This window comes from Gouania willdenowi, unplaced genomic scaffold (genome assembly GCF_900634775.1).
Source record: "Gouania willdenowi unplaced genomic scaffold, fGouWil2.1 scaffold_14_arrow_ctg1, whole genome shotgun sequence".
NCBI lineage: Eukaryota > Metazoa > Chordata > Actinopteri > Blenniiformes > Gobiesocidae > Gouania > Gouania willdenowi.
In genome coordinates, this window is record NW_021144899.1 from 419,582 (window position 1) to 437,359 (window position 17,778).

The following is a 17,778-nucleotide window of genomic DNA, read 5'->3' on the forward strand; positions in this document are numbered from 1 at the left end:
TATAACATATTATTCTCAATTTTACATTATATACCAATGACGGTGGTTTTGTAAACTTGACCACAAATAAACATGTAGTTAAAAAAAAAAAAAAAAAAAAAAAAAAGGTAAGTTCTCATTGATACAATATTTATTACAGGTCATAACTTTAGTAGAAATATGCATGTTTACATGTTTAAACATCCCATTCCTAATGGGTTGCACCAAGTAAGTGCTACACCACTGTTATGAATGCTAAAGTGAATTTAAATTTGTGAGGCTGTGAAACAACAGCTAAATTGCAGCCTAAAAACCTGTCTGGCGATGTGTCCTCTGCATCGCGCATTATAATCCTACCGGTTACCTGTACAGTTGAAGGACGGGACCTACCAGGTGTAAGCTGCATGCTAGTGGACTCTACTGTAAACATCGTGCGCAGCTACTGCTAACGGTAAGTATGTAACATTTGCAGTATACATTAACAGCTGGGTTGTCACAATTATAGACGTTAATTGTCTACAATGGGCAAACACCTACATGTTATACTCCGCATTCATGTTAATCTTTTTTCTTTCTTTCTCAATGCTACGTTAGCCTGTCTCAGTAAGTCCTATTTTGAAACGAATGTAGCTAAGCTAACCTGGTGACATTGTGTGAAGATTCACTGAAACATATTACGCTAGTCGATTATGCTTACCGTGTCAGGGGTTATTTGGGCTTCAAGGGGTTGAACATCAAGAGGTTGACTGTGCCTTTCCTCTTCTTCATCCAGGAGCTCTTGTTCGGTGGTCCCACCTAGAGTTGCGTTTAAGCCGTTAGCTTCGTTAGCTTCGAGGGTGGTGGAGTCCGCTTCAGTATTGCTGGTAGCACTGCCGGTAGAATGAATGGATGAAGCACAGCCGGAGAAAATGGGTATGTCGAACCGTTCATCTCCAAGACCGTGCGAGTGAGTCAATGTAGAAGTGACCGGTGGTGGGCGTCCATTAGCCAGGTAGGATGCATGTCTTCGTTTGACGTGGTAGTAGAATGAATTAAATACTTGATATTTTTCTGTGCATCCATCTATTCCACAAATAGCACGAAATTTAGGATTGCGTCCATGAGCTTTGTTGACATGGCTAAGTAGTACTTTTAAAGTCAATGCCATGAACACGAAACAAATGACACAGCGCCATCCCGCCGCCATCGTGAAAGAGAGAGGATTTTGAAAATAACAGCTGTACTACGTTGGGGCGAGGTCGGGGGCGGACTATACCATTTGGAATTGAGTCAGGTAACCTAAATGTCTTTTTTTTATATCTGATCAGTTATATTTTACACAGTTTGCGTATTGTCTTGTATTGTCATAAATTATTAGTGAATATTCCATTACTAACGAGACCTTTAATTTATGGTTTGTCCTGAAACAGAAAACGCACCCCCATTTCAGGCTAATTGGAATTCACTTTCGACAGCCACAGAAGGCGCCAGGGAGCCGTCGCGAGGAGATCGTTCAGAGTTCATACAAGAAAACGACAAAACTTGAGCAAAGAGAACCACGGGAATAAGATATTTTAGGCAAATAATATTAATTCTTTGATGATGACACCCTTTGGCGTTCGTTACTAAAGTGGACTATTATAACTCTTTTCTTTCAAAAATGGACGAGTCATTTAATAATAGCCTGGATAATTAGCTAACGTTAGGAAGTTAGCCAGGCTAATATCAAATTATGCTAAATACATTTAGCAGCTTTACTATTAAAAAAAAAAATAGATTGGGATACATTTGCAAATCAAAAAGGCACAACATGTACAGGGTTTGTTGGACTGGATAATTATTTTTTTGTTTTGTTTTTTGTAGCTGATGGCGGGTGCGGGTCAGACATCGAGCCATGCCCATGGTGGAGAAGATGGAGACTGGTGATGTTTACACAAGGCAAATAAAGTAAAAAAATATATATATGATTACTTTGACAAATTGTCCTTTACAGTATGGAACTTGACCGTGTGGCAGTCGAGGTTTTAAAAGGTAAGAATAAAAAAAGATTCCGACTGTGAAATATGGTATAATAAATGAGTAACACATTTATGAATGTAATTTGAGTAGTGTATTCAAAAACTCAAATTAATGCCATTTTGTATGACTAATAGAGAACAAAAGAGTCGAAGAACAATTGGGTTAACTGCCGGGTTGCCATGGGTAAACCTTAAAGGAACAGGCCACCGTTTTTACAGACTGAGATATGTTCTTACCTGTGCTTAGACGAGTTGATGAGTACCTGTCTAGTCTTTGTGCATGCCTTCAGTCATGCAAAATGACCAAAGATGTTGTTAGCAATTGGCCTTTCCCAGTATATTCCTATAGCTCCAAACAGGGGTGAAGTTGGAAGCTACCATGCTCTTCAACGGTAACGCACAAAGACCAGACAGGTACGTATCAACTTGTCTAAGCTCAGGTAAGAGCATGTTTCAGTATGCAAAAATGGTGGCCTATTCCTTTAACGTATATGGTTACATTTTTATAATTGAAGCCAGGCTATTTTTAGCAGCCTTTAGATAGGGATGTAACGATTAATCGTAAGGCAGTTAAAAATCGATTCATAGGTATCACGGTTGATATTGATTTTCTGAAAATTGAATCGCAGTACTTTTTTTAACCTATCCACAAGTGTAGGCGGCGGGCGGAGTCTGCTAATACTTTCTTTCTGGCCGCCTTCTACTCTTAAATATGTTAATAAATGATTCATTACCCCTTTAGCACCGAAAGAATATCTGTAATATTACTTGAATATCTGTAAAAGTCACGTTTTTCTATTAGCTCTGTCTGCTAGGATAGCTTCTCTTCTTCACTGCAAGAATTTCTGCATGCCAACCGACCACTGTGTTACCAGCACCCTCTGCTGGTCCAAACAAATATGGCGTAAATCAGTGTAATCACGGGTTTTTTTTTTTAAAGTCCAATTGTTAAGGAACAAAATACATTTTCAGTTGCACTTTTAAAAAGAAAAAGAACTATTATGCAGTTTTGCATTGTTTATTATAGAACCAGAATTTAAATTAATAGGCTTCATTGTCATTTGTATTATTCCTTTATTTATTTCATTCAAGATTTATTTTTAGTTAAATTGCATTGTTTTGAATAGTTTATCAAGGGATTCTTTTGACAATGAAATATAAAAGGAAAATAATACAGTATTTTCTAGTTTTTTTCCCAAAAAAAAAATTTGTCTACAGTCCCATTTTGTAAAATAAATCGTGAGAGAATCGTACCGTGAACCCAGTATCGTGAATCGAATCGTATCGGGAGTTGAGTGAATCGTTACATCCCTACCTTTAGACCTTCATGGATAAGGAAAGCCTATCTCATCCAATGTGTTTTAATAAAAAATACTCTTTCCTAACATGGTCTAAAATAATGTCAAAGTACTTCACATAATTAGCGCTTGGGATCTGCACTATTTTGAAGTTCAGGATCTTTACTTTTCTGTGTTTCTTACCTGTGCACACAATCTAGTTCAGCTAAAATAAATATTTCACATTTTAAAACCTCCTTTAAACATTTTACAAACTTGAAATTTCGAGCAGTTATGACCACAGAATCATATATGACTTTTAAAATTAATAACATTTCTCTATTTGCGCCAGCTGCAAATGTGGATGCAGACGTCCTGCCGACCTTAACGAGAGAAGATTTAAAGGACCTCTATCCTGGGCCGGAACACTTTCGAAGAAGGAAAGCCATTTGGGACCTGGCCCACCCTGTGGTAAGTTATCCTTGAGCATTAACTTAATGTTTTGGTCTGTTCTAAATACCACATTCTTCTGCTTGTATTTCATGTGTCCAGGAGCAGGCAACAGAAGAAAGTGAGGGTCCTGTTCATCCTGCAGTTAAAATAAGTCCTTTAGTTGTGCAGCTCCCAAGCCCACAATATGTGATTTATACTGACAGTGAATTAGAGCATGTGAGGAGAGAATATTTTGAATTTAAACGCATTGGGCGAGAAAGGGAGTGCCGGCTTTCTAAAGAGCTGTACTGTAGACTGATAAGAAATACGATTATCAGCATGATAACTGCTGTGAGAGCGTCAGGTGGGACTGACTGCCTGTAATACCCCACAAAAGTGGGGCTGCAGGCCATGGCCAGACGAATCATGGACTACTATCCAATGGTTGCTGACTGGGCAAACACCAGCTGTCCATGGGTAAGTGTTGTATACGATGATAATAATATACTGGCCCATAGACAACACATACAGTTGTGTGCGAAAGTCAGGGCACCCCTTTAAAAACAGCATATTTTATATATTTAAAAAGTTATATTCATATTTACTGTCTCTCTGGTATATGGGAAAAAAAGACAATATTGTCAGGAAACATTAATGCATAGTTACATTTTATTTTATAAATTGAACAAAATTACAAAAATGAAAAACATAATTTTGGCATGTGCAAAAGTCGGGGCACCCTGAGAGTTTCAAAGTGTCAGATTCTTTTTACAAGCTCAGACCTCTACCAGCTCATTGGTCCTGAAGCATGTGTCAACAATTGTCAATAGGGAGTGCCAGCTGGTGCCAATTTGAGGGTTTCTTAAATACGGCGACTCCACAAATCTTGTACAAACACTCAGCAACCATGGGTTCCTCTAAGAAGCTGTGTAAGACAGAAAAAATGAAAGTAATTGATGCCCACAATGCCGGGGAGGGCTACAAGAAGATAGCAAAGCGTTTTCAGCTTGCAGTTTCCACAGTGCGAGACATAATTAAGAGATGGCAGGTGAGGGGAACTGTGGAGGTCAAGAAGAGATCTGGAAGACCAAGGAAACTCTCAGAGAGAACAGCTCGTAGTCTGGTCAGAAAGGTAAACCAAAACTCACATTTGACTTCAAAAGACCTCCAGGAAGATTTAGCAGACTCAGGAGTGGTGGTGCACCCTTCCACTGTGCGCCGATACTTGCACAAACAAGACCTTCATGGAAGAGTCTGTAGAAAAAAACCTTATCTACGACCTCATCATAAAATACAACGTCAAAAATATGCAACAGAACATCTACAGAAGCCTGATGACTTTTGGAAACAAGTGCTGTGGACTGATGAAGTTAAAATAGAACTCTTTGGCCACAATAAGCAAAGGTATGTTTGGAGAAAAAAAGGAGCAGCATTTCATGAAAAGAACACCTTGCCAACTGTTAAATATGGGGGTGGATCCATCATGCTTTGGGGTTGTGTTGCAGCCAGTGGGACAGGAAACATTGCTCGGGTGGAGGGAAGAATGGATTCAATTAAATACCAGCAAATTCTGGAGGCAAATATCACAGCATCTGTAAAAAAGCTAAAGCTGAAAAGAGGATGGCTTCTACAACAGGATAATGATCCTAAACATACCTCCAAATCCACCATGGACTACTTCAAGAAACGCAAGCTGAAGGTTTTGGAATGGCCTTCACAGTCTCCCGACTTAAACATTATCAAAAATCTGTGGGTCAATCTTAAAAGAGCTGTGCATGCAAGACGTCCTAGGAATATTGCAGAACTGGAAGCCTTTTGCAAGGAAGAATGGGGAAAAATCCCAAATAATAGAATCCAGAGACTTGTTGTTGGCTATAAGAAGCGTTTACAAGCTGTGATATCTGCCAGAGGGGGTGTTACTAAGTACTGAAGGTACTGATGCTGTAGGGTGCCCCGACTTTTGCACATGCCAAAATTATGTTTTTCATTTTTGTAATTTTGTTCAATTTATAAAATAAAATGCAACTATGCATTAATGTTTCCTGACAATATTGTCTTTTCCCATATACCAGAGAGACAGTAAATATGAATATAACTTTTTAAATATATAAAATATGCCATTTTTAAAGGGGTGCCCTGACTTTCGCACACAACTGTAGAGATGATGTCTCAGCATTTATGAAGATTTATTGTTTTGCTAACAAATGTTTATTTTATTAATACAATGTTGACAATGACAACAGTATATAAAGCATTTATGAAGATGATATTGGACTGAAAATTATTTTAGAAAAGTAATTAATCAAGTCATTTTCTTGATACTGTATTTAATCAACCTATGTTTTACTTATTGATTGATAATTTTTTGTTGACAGCACACTGTTAATGTTTTCTTTTTTAAACTTTAATTTGTCCAGGGCTAGAGGTGTAATGGGGTAGTATTTGTGCGATAAACTGGCACCAAACTTTTTTCCTGACATTGCCTTGTCTTATTGTGTATGGTCTTGTAACCATATCTTACAAGTAGACCTGTTTTGAATATGTCTTTACTTTGTTTTTCGAAAGACGCTGCTGTATTTTAAAAAACTTTTTACAATGTTATTACTTTTTTGTGTTACAGTCCGATATCTTTAAGAAGCTCAGCAAGAGACTCCAAAACATCAAGTCTCCACGAAAATGGCAAGGAGCTACACCATCGAGAGGCAATGGGAAAAGAAGACGCCTTTCATTTGAGAACACTACAGGCAAGGAACTCACAGACGAGGGAGAAGAGCCAGTCCTGGACTTGAGCCCGTGCTCTTCTAATGTCTCTCCAAGAAACACCATTTGCACCCCAGAAAGCCCACAGGTTCACTCTCCTAATACGGCCAGCGAGAACCTAGTTAGATCAGGCAAGTCACCTTGTGGATCTCTAGCAGCAAAAGAACAGAAATAAAAGCTTGGTACTGTAAATGAGATTGTGTACACAAGCTTTGTTTTTATTATTAATATTACTACTGTGGTATCCTAATAGAAAGTGAATATTGGTATCATGTGTAGTTTTTTTCTTAATATCTGAATTGGTTTTGAAATTTTAGTATTACTATTAATTTGCACATTGACCATATTGTATGATTTTGATATTTCTCTTGATATTTTGATTATTATGAATATTATTTTTTTGCATATGTATTTGTTCAATGAAAAAAGACATTGAACATTATTGTTTTTTTATTCATTTTTGGTGTAGGTCCCAAACTGCACGACAGCCAGATTTCCCAGGCCAGACACTACAAAACACTGCAAGAAATGTTTCGAAAGCCAAAACAAGACAAGGAGGCAGTTGCCCAACTTTTGGATTTAGAATTTGAAGCAAGGAGAAACTTCATAGATGCAGACCTGCTAAAAGAGCCGGACAAGGCAGCTAAGATAATTGACGCCTATCCCTGCTTCAAAGACATTGACCATGTAGGTTTTTATTTGTTTATAGTTTGCTGATACTCTCATAAATTCCACTAATGCCTTAGATTTTGTTTAATTTAGTTTTGCATGTGTATTAGGCAGCTGTCTAAACTGCAGCCAGCTGCCCTTGCCTCATCTTAAGGAATCCTGTAGTAACATTCTGATACCTTTAAGGCCCTCGACGAAATGGGGAGAATCATTTCCAACGGACAGCACAACTATGTCAAGGAGCTGAGAGAGCGCTGGGAAGTCTTCCAGCAAAAATTACTCTTCTATGCTGTTTACAAGAAGGCAATGAAACCACCATTTACCATTTGCACGGGTACTGTGGAATTTGTTCTTTACTTTATATGTGTTTTCAAATAAAAGAACACTGAAATTGAATTATTTCATTTTCTCTTTAAAAAGCAAACTACCACCCCCCCCCCCCCCCCCCCCCCCGCTATATTTATTTAAGTGTGTATCAAACTGCTAGCCCTTCGCATTAATCAGTACCCAAGAAGTAGCTCTTGGTTTCAAAAAGGTTGGTGACCCCTGGTGTACAGGATGTATACAACGTTTTTATTATGTTCATACATATATAAAAATAGACATTAGATTGTTTCTTTCTATTCACTTATGTACCAAGATAAATTCATTAAATAAATGTCTAACAAAGTCAGAAACATTCATAACTTGTCATGCAGTTTGCTGTGCTGTATGGGGATGCTCCACTCGTTCTGAAAAAGAAGAGGAAAATGTCTTCAGGCTTCAGGCTGTCTCTCTCTCTCTCTCTCTCTCTCATGTACACATGAAAAGATTAAATGTTATAAAATAGCTACATTTGTGCACTACTATAAGATTTTAATAAAATAATAAAATAGGCTTTCACTATATACAGTATATATATATATATATATGCAGAACAAAATGTACAATTAAGTTATAAATGTTATAAAAGCGCTCTCTCTCACACACATAGAACAATGTACACACGAAGATAATACATATTAAGAATAGCAACAATTGTGTTGTGCATATTGTATAAAATAAAATGTATCATTTACATGTAGAACACAATTTACAAAGTTTACATCAAAAGAAGTTATTAAAAACAAAAAAAAGATAAACCCTACCTGATGGAAAATTCCATGACATTGAGGAGGGAATCTGTATTTCTGGATCAGTTTGAAAAATCTAAAAAATCCCTATCTTTCTTCAATTAATTTTTGAAAATTCATATCTCGTTTTTTTATTGACTGATCTTTATGAAATTTGATTATTATTAGCCACCAAGTTCTATTTGATCAGGGTTGTGCATGTCATCGCAATTTTATGAAAAAATGGGGGTGACCATACATTTGGACCAATAATGTATTATTATTAATAGGAAATGATATGAATGATCCTGGTACCATGATCAGGATCATTGATCCAGATAACTGACAATATCTGGAAAAGAGGAGATTTGGCAGTGTGTGCTCATATTTCTAATAAATCTTTTAAATACAACACAGTCAGACTGTTTCCACCAAATGTAGCAAAACACAGAAGACATAAAAAGGACAAGCCAAAATGAAAATACCCCAAATCTTAAGAAACCAGCATTAATAAATGGTTGGAAGGTCTACATTTACCCAAACTTGGGAAGCACTTTGTCATGTATAAGTTACACAGACGAACCACAACAAATGTGAAAATATGACTTTAGCTCACATGCTTTTTAAAGGGCTCATGTTACGCGAAATTGACTTTTCTGTGCTTTAAATATGATAAAAGGTCTATTAGGGCTTCATACACATGCCCAAAGTGTTTTTTTCATTGATTCCCTCAAACGTTAGTTTGAATGAATGAATGAATGAATGAATGAATGAATGAATGAATGAATGAATATGCATAAGTATCCCGCAAATCAGCCTGCAGTATGACATGGTACCTTTAAAGAGCCTTCTAGATATTGTGTTGAAAGAAAAGCTACAAAACTGGCATAAAGTTAAAAAAAAAAATAAAAAATCATATTAATAGAACAGAATATAGTGGATATTTTGTTATTTATCAGTTTTCACTGATTTGTCTGTGCCTATGAAACTTAGTACTACTGCACTTTGCTGGGATTACAAACAAATTAAAAAATACATGCTTAAATTTAAAAAAATGATTAGTTAAATGAAATAATAATAATAATAAAAAGGTTGAATTAATAAATGAGGTAACTTAACTGCCTAACCAGGCAATGCATTTTTAAATAAGTGAAAATGTTTATTAATCAGTGACATTTCAACAATTCACAATATAGTATAAATATAACTTAATGGAGAACCAAACTTGCCAAAAAATAAATAAAAAATTACGAAATATACAAATAAAAATACAAATATATATATTTGTATTTTTCTTAATATTTTCCCTTTAATTCATAAATCTGCTGTGTATTTAATTTTTGGCCATTTTTTATTCATATTTTATTCATTTATTTAATGATGTATTTATATCATGTTTTAACATTTGTATTTTTCCCACTTATATTTGTTTATTTGTATTAAAATTTTAACTTTTTTATTTTATCACGTTTATTCATTTATTCATTCATATTTGGTTTTCCATGTAATTTGACACATTCATGTATACAATAAATAATAATGTACAGGCCTAAAACTGAAGTAAATATTCAGTCATTTCATTAAGTCATACAAGCATTTAGCTTCTACACAAGTGACGTCAGCATGCGCAACCTTTGTAATCATTTATATTGTAAAAAGTGTTCATTAAGGTTGTTTTAAAATTCAGAATAAACTCCCATTTGTTATTAGATGTAAATAAAAACCCAAGAAATGCAAATGACTGTATTATCATTTTTATTTGAATCTCACTTTCATCATGAATTGTGATTGAATAAAGTTGAAAAAGACCTAAAGTATTGATTCACTCAGATTAATCAATTGAATGCATGCATTCAATCGATTAATCTGCAGGTGTTCCAAACACTTCCATGGTAGGAAACACAAATTCTATTACGTAGGCATACAGACCACTTACACATATAACAGCTTTTTTGTTTTGCTCTGCCGCTGAGTTCTTTTACGCTTGAGCATTAAACAATTTGGACAATTTTCTATCCCCAACTTTGTGTTTGGAGTCGGCTCTTTCCTCTTTATAGAATCTTGACCTCAACCCAAATAAATCTTCTTTGGGGTGAATTAAAGGGATGTTTTATACATGTTTTACATTCTAGGCTTAATTGTTCATCATCTGACCTCCAAAAGAAAGTAGCCAAAAATTGTCATTACAGTGTAAACTTCTTTAAAGGATCTAATAATTTACATTTCGGTGCATCCATAATATTTATATTTATTTACTTCCTTTATCCTTTATGCAGGTTTTCTCTGAGAGAAGTGCATAATATGTAGTATGTATTTATCTTTTAGACAGCAGGTGTGATTTATGTTTGATTGAAAATTAGATTATTAATGTGATTTTAGTTATTCATCATCATCATCATCTTTTATTTCAGATTCAGGAGTACATTTTAAAAATCATGGTAATGTGAAATTAATTATAGAAAAAATAATTGTAAAATCACAATTCTTTCTCAAGAAATAATCAGACCAAGATCAAAATGAATGTTTTTTTAAATTATTATCAAAAAAAAACAAAAAACATGAAGGCAAATTAGAAGATGTTTTATTTCATTTTTTTACAGGATCATGCTTGTGGATGTGCAAACGGTGTAAATGGTTCACATCAGGTATTGATTCTTTCCGTGTTTTTGGCCCAATTTAATCATTGTGTATATTGTAGGACTTGCTGTATTCTGTGTTTGGTTATTGCATGGTGACTGTACAAAACCTGAAATTCACTTTTTCCAACAAATGCTCCATAGGCGAGTGTTTGGTTATGATTTTGTGTACATGTGGGCACTTTTTGCAGACATAATCCACATAATATTGAGCCAAATCAAAGCCTCTACTTGTAAACTTTTTTGTAGGTAGTTTTAATGCTGATGTTATGAATAAATGGAACAAATCTATAACTGTACCTGCTAATCTTCTGCCCATATTTATTTTTTATTTTACTTTAATTCTTGTTCTATTCTATATCATTCTATCATGTCGTTTGCACATTGTTTTTATTATTTTAAGATATGTGTTGCTGAATAGTAAAACCAAACAGGAACGTAGAAAGTTCCTTCTACTGAAACTTTTAGATTTTATTTTAACTTTTGATTGTAGGGTTTTGCAGATTATGGATTTTGCACCATTTTTTTTATTGTTCCCTCGAGACATTTGCACTATATCTGTAAGTATTATATTGTATTATAGTGCATTATTCTACATTTCAAAATAGGTTTTATATATATATATATATATAAATATTTCCCGATGATGTGTTGTTTTGCATGATTGCATTGTTTTGTCTTGATATTTAAAATAAATAATAATGTGTACACACTGTGTATTGACTTAAGAAAAAAAAAAAAAAAAAAAAACGATCTATTTTTATTCATTTTTTTTTTTTTTTTTTAATTTTATTTTATTTTTATTCATTCATGGCCTAAAGCTGGCCCTGCTCTGGGGTCACCAGAAATGTGTGATATCAGAATGGGGATACAACCCAATAAAGGTTGGGAACCACTACGTCATCCACACGAGACAAAAACAAATACGTTACTTTAAAAAAAAAAAAAGAGCATTATTTAAATTCACGTTTTCCATCTCTCACCCTATATAAGCGGTTAGAAAGAAAACAAACTGTTTTCCAGCAGTTGTATCTGCAGTGCGCTGTGCAGTCTGCAAGGAAAACTCTGTCAGGAATCGTCAGCGACCCTTTCTCGACATTATCAACAAGGAATTCACATATTAACAACCCCTGCTCTCAAAATGAGGTAAGTAGAAGTTTTATTAGGCTTTATTTGACCGGAAAGTAGTTCCTACTATATTCCACCAGGCGGCAGCATAGTACATGTGGAGGTCATTTATCACAACGTATGATAATAATAGCAACATAATTACAGATATAACTACTAATTCACATGATATACAGCTGATAGCAGTGTGGGACACCACTATTTACACAAAAATGACTTATTTTTAATGATGTTCTAACACTTTTTTGTAACCGTTGTATTTTTATTTAAATTTTTTGGCTATGTATGTTATAGAAGAGCAATTTTCAAGTGTTTTGTGCGACCTCTAACTATTATTTCATTTGCATAAAATTGGAATTCAAATAATTTCGCAAGATATGGGTAATTTTGTGTGGTTTTGGAGTCATTATGTGTGTTTTTGTTAATTTTTGGGGGGTTCTTATTGTAATATTGTGTAATGTTCTGTCTTTTTCTGCATTTTTATCATGTATTGTTGTTGATTTGTGCGTTTTTGGGGTCACTTTCTTTATTGTTGTTTTTTGTATTTTCCTGTCATTTTGTGTAACTTTGTTGACAGTTTGTGTGTCTTTGTAGCTATTCTATAATGTTTTTGTTGTTTCCAGAGTCATTTTGTTCATTTAAGTAGTTGTTGTGTCTTTAAGTCATTTTTGATTTTTTTTTTTTTTTTGGGCATTTTATTGTTGATTTGTGTTTTGGGAGTAATTTTGTGTGTGTGTGTGTGTGTGTGTGTGTGTGTGTGTGTGTGTGTGTGTGTGTGTGTGTGTGTGTGTGTGTGTGTGTGTGTGTGTGTATCTTGTTTATTTCTTTGTATCACAGGACACCATTATCCATGGTGATGGAACCTTTGGTGAAGGAGGAGGAGGAGGAGGAGGAGTTGAAGCATCTCCTACCTGAGATCACCGATATTGTGCAGGTCTATCCAGAGGTTGCAGGACTGGTGCACTGGGCGACTTACCCTGTGACATCATCTACTCATGTTTGTAGATGTCCTCCTCCACCATTAACAGACCTCAAAGTAAGAATCACTGAAACACATGGTGCCAATGTGGGCAACATCACAGCATACATTTGTTCATCCATTAAGAACAGACAGGCCCTTCCTCGTGCTTCTATATGACTCTGTTGTTGTTAGAAGCACAGTTTTTAATAGATTTATTTAGGTCTTTTTATCCAGTTCTTATGTGGCATTGGAATATCACTCAGTTTGTTTTCTTTGACAGACCCTAGCAGTAGTTTTTTGGTGTATGGTTGATACCATGGCTGGGGTAAAATATAATTGTAATCACATAATTGATAATTATTTACAATTATGAAATAATTAAAATTGTAATTGTATTTGTATTTGGGGGAAAAAAACTGTAGTTGTAATCATAATAAAGTTGTAACTGAGTTCAGATAATTGACTTTGTAATTAATAGTAATTGGAATGGAAATTCTCGAAAAACGGTCAGTAGCAAGCCACAAAAATGTAAAAATCTGGGAATTTTTTCCTGATTTAAGGCTATCATAAGAACCTAACAACTAGTTCAAGTTTGATGAACTCACTTAAACTGGAGTTAGAATCCAGTAAGGTGTAAAAAATAAAATAAATAAATAAATAAAATGTGGAAGAACACCCACTTTCAGAGATATGGCTGTATATAGTAAAGCATAACAATGGAAAAATATGGCCTTTTTTTTACTGTTCAGACAATTTTAATATTTGAAGGAAAAAATAATAATTAAGGGGTATACTGACAGAAAAGAGGCTCAGACGCCCACACCAAGAACATGAATATCATTTTTTTTCATTAATTAGGAATTCTAACAAAGTAACCAAGAGATGAAAAACAAATTGGATGATAGATAATAATTTTTAGTGTATTTTATAGCTGATTTAAGATGTGGGAGACAACTGACCCGTTATCATGGTACTAACAGAAAGCTAACATAAGAGGAAGGTCACGTTTTATGAGGTTTATGAGAAATTGACAACGTAATTGTAATTGACTTTCAGAGAGAAAATTATATTTCTAATTTGAATTGTAATTGGAAAAATGCAGGTCATCGTAATCATAATATAGCTGTACTTGAACATTTATTATTGAGGATGTAATTGTAATTGAAAAATGCAACTGGTGTCTAATATTCATGTTTTTGTGTCTCCAGTTTTACAGCAGTCCATTCTTCCCACCTGAGTGTTTTCCTTCTTTTGAAGAACGGTAAGCAAAGCAAACAAACACACCTGATCCATCACAGACGTTGGTCCACATGTTTGTGACATGATTTCTCATCCCGCCTGTTTATGTTTTTATCTTTGTAGAGATGAGTTGGATGAGTTATTGGCTATCATGCCACCAGAGGCCCTGGAACCCGTCCCAGTTCCAAAGTAAGTGTCCTTGAGTTGTTTTAATTGTCTTTTTTCCTGAGTAACTCTAGATCAGAGTGTCTCCCTGCTCTCTCTCTCTACTACTCTCAGCTACTGTTTCCCTGTCCTGCTCACTGTTTGTGTTTTGTTCCTTCAGGAAAAGAAAACACGAGAAGGATAAGGGGACGTATGTAAAGAAACCTCCCAACGCATTTATGCTGTTCTTAAAAAGCGAGAGGAAGACAGTCCAGGAAGAGCTCGGCATTAAGAACAGTGCTGCAGTCAATCGAGTTCTTTCTGAACGCGTAAGTTTGTTTGTTCCTCGATGAATGATCTGTGATCTTCACATTTTTGTCTTTGGTGTGTGTGTGTGTGTGTGTGTGTGTGACACTTTGTTATTGTTCATCCACAGTGGAAGTCTTTGGCTGAAGACAAAAGGCAGATCTTCCAAGCTGAAGCCCAAGTGGAAGCTCATATACACGCTCTCAATAACCCAGGCTGGAGCAACAAAGTGAATTACGTAAGTCTACTGCGCAGAAATGTTTACCCATCAACCTTAGAGGTGATGACATCATGACTGTGGAAGTGTTTTATCAGCTGACTAGAATTGTCACGTGTCTGTTTTTAGGGGACAAAGAGTAAGAAAGCACGAACCAAAGCTCCACGTCTGCCTCCACCCTCCTACTGATGGGATTGTATAACAAACATTACTAACATACTAACGGTAAGTATCATTACTCAAAACATCACTTCATTTTATGTTGATTTTATTTCAAAATAGATTTTCCACAAATGTGAAATCAAGTCACCAGTTACCACTGCTCCTCAGGGATGGGTTAAATGCAGAGGACAAATTCCATGTATGTAACAACATTACATGACCAATTAAAGGCGAAAGCCCCGATTTAATCTTAATCTTAATCTTTAATCTTTAATCTTTAAATTTAATCTTTAATCTTAATCTTAATCTTTAATCTTAAATTTAATCTTTAATCTTAATCTTATAAAACAAGAATAATGTGTATCTAAACTGATGTGCAGACACAGACACACTCTGAACACAGGTTTAATCTCAGATGTGTTTTAGTCTAAAACACGTGTCAAACTAAACTTTAGAGCATCCAATTCATCCCCTTGGAAAAAAAGAAATTGATATCTCATCTTCTCCAAATATTTCAAAGAAACTCTAGTCTTTTCATGCTTAGATCACATGACGGAAGGCATTTTTAATTGCAAATTGAGAACTCACAGTTTTTCTCAAACTGTGCAATTTTCATTAAATTATTTCACAAGGGTTCCCTGAATTAAATTAAAGTTTTGTCACAATATAAGAGAATAACCTGCCGGGAATAATATCCCTCACTTATGGCTTGGATATTGTCGATACCTTAATCAATACTAATGATAATCAATCAATGCTCTAAAACAAAAATGAGGTGTACCTTAATGTGATGTGCAGACACAGACACACTCTCGGAGAACAAGTTTAATCTCAGATGTGTTTAATGTCCCAGTCTAAGAGTATTGAGGTTTGCATCAGTATAACTTCATTTTGTGTCTGTGCTCTCCATAAATTGTTTGAAATGCACATATCAGCATCTAAGATGACCTTTAACAATGGGAATGACTTTAGTTCATGTTGGATTCTATCATAGAGACTCACCTAGAAACAAGCCTGCAGTAGAATCAGAAGACTCATCAGCTGTTCTCTGTTTTTTTTCCTAGCACCAAGGACAGCAACGACATCGGCAGCAACAACAACAACAACAAGGGCAACGTCAGCAGCAACAACGGCGACAACAACAAAAAGAGCAGTGTCAACAGCAAATTCAGCAGCAACTACAGCATCAGCTGCAACAACAAGATCAATGTCAACAACAGTATCAGCAGCAACAAGAAGGGCAATGTCAGCAGCAACAGCAACAGAGGCAGCAGCAACAACAAGATCAATGTCAGGAGCAGCTCTTCCATGAAAGCTTTGACACCGACTCTCCGTCCAGCCCCGCCGCGGGACACACCGCAGCCACCGGGATGCCTCAGTACCTCGGCAGTGACTCCACCGTTGGTCCCCTGTTCTCCAGGTACCAGGGTTGGGGTCAATTATAGTTGCAATTGCTTAATGGATGATTAATTACAATTATGGCGTAATTATAATTGTAATTGTAGTTTTAATGTTGTAATCATAAGTCATTTTTTATTGAGTTTAGATACTTGACTTTGTAATTGTAATTGCCATAAAAATCCTATAAAAATTGTCAATTATAATTTAACACATGGATCCATGTTAGAGTTTTAAGTTCAGTTCTACACATATGTAGTTAACAGTTATTAAATCATGTTTCATTTCAAGCTTTCTCACATTTTATCATTTGAACAAAAATGAAACTGAGTGTTATACTGATATAAAAAATTCTCAGACACACACACCAAAAATATTAAAAAACCTATATTTTCATTGATTAGGAAGCCTAACAAGGTAACCAATAGATATGAAATAAATTACATGATATATATTTGTTTTTAGTGTATTTTACAGCTGATTTAGGACCAGTTATCATAAGAGATGCTAACAGAAAGCTAACACAAGAGGAAGGTTAACTTCATTTAGGTTATTTATTACAGTGTCAGTGATTAATTGTAAATGAACTTTAGTAATTGAATATGTAATTGTAATTGACTTTGAGGTTTAAAAAAATTGTTATTGAAATGTAATTTGAGAAAATGCTGGTCATTTTAATCATAATTGAATTGTTAATTGACAATGGGTAATTGAAAATGTAATTATAACTGAAAAATGTAATTGACTCCAACCCAGGTACCCTCACATCCAGATGCAGCCCATCCCTCTGGTGGAGGTGGACTACAAGACCAACCCCAAAGCCAAACCACCTCATTCCCACTCCTCTCTCATCTACATGGCCATGCAGGCCAGTGAACAGCCCAAAGTCACTTTGTCCACCATCTATAAGTGGATCAAAGAGAACTTCTGCTACTACAGACACGCAGAGCCCACCTGGCAGGTAAGTGACACCCACTTTTATTATTTATGACTATCCATCTCCCTTCATTTATCATCACTTACTCATATTTGCTCAATGGTTTTGTAATAAATCTTGCTTTTATTGTGTCTTTGTTACAGAACTCTATTCGTCACACCTTGTCCCTCAACAAGAGGTTCAAGAAGGTCCCTCGACAGAAAGACGAGCCCGGCAGAGGAGGATTCTGGCAAATCAACCCAGATCACTCAGACATGTGTGTCAACAGACTTTCCAGACGCAAGAAACGTTTTCAGGGCTATCAGGACACTGCAAGCACTTCTTCTGTTAATGAAGATATGAGTCCTGAACAGAAGACCCTGTCGCCTACGGACAGTAGAGGGACCACGAGGTCTACAGAGACACTGCATGATCTTGACATTCTTGCAGCAGCGTGTCTTGAAGT

The 17,778-nt window shown here is 35.5% G+C and overlaps 3 protein-coding genes across 15 annotated transcripts in view; 2 read left to right on the top strand and 1 right to left on the bottom strand.

Moving 5' to 3' along the window:
• The window catches only part of LOC114458603 (cilia- and flagella-associated protein 44-like), an 85,776-nt gene extending 69,467 nt beyond the window's left edge, over positions 1–16,309 (top strand). For all 9 annotated transcript variants that reach the window (XM_028441014.1, XM_028441018.1, XM_028441015.1 and 6 more), the window contains 7 exons: positions 12,807–13,005; positions 14,139–14,191; positions 14,293–14,358; positions 14,495–14,642; positions 14,750–14,857; positions 14,966–15,061; positions 16,063–16,309. In XM_028441014.1, coding sequence (XP_028296815.1) covers positions 12,807–13,005; positions 14,139–14,191; positions 14,293–14,358; positions 14,495–14,642; positions 14,750–14,857; positions 14,966–15,025 — 634 coding nt within the window. In that variant the 3' untranslated portion in view covers positions 15,026–15,061; positions 16,063–16,309. The remainder of the gene's footprint in view (positions 1–12,806; positions 13,006–14,138; positions 14,192–14,292; positions 14,359–14,494; positions 14,643–14,749; positions 14,858–14,965; positions 15,062–16,062) is intronic.
• LOC114458623 (forkhead box protein J1-B-like) overlaps positions 1–17,724 on the top strand; it is a 137,289-nt gene extending 119,565 nt beyond the window's left edge. The window contains exons 4-5 of the mRNA XM_028441052.1: positions 17,153–17,357; positions 17,477–17,724. Of these exons, the coding sequence (XP_028296853.1) occupies positions 17,153–17,272 (120 nt within the window). The 3' untranslated portion in view covers positions 17,273–17,357; positions 17,477–17,724. The remainder of the gene's footprint in view (positions 1–17,152; positions 17,358–17,476) is intronic.
• The window catches only part of LOC114458605 (uncharacterized), a 259,265-nt gene that overhangs the window by 82,625 nt on the left and 158,862 nt on the right, over positions 1–17,778 (bottom strand). The gene's annotated exons all lie outside the window — the stretch shown is intronic.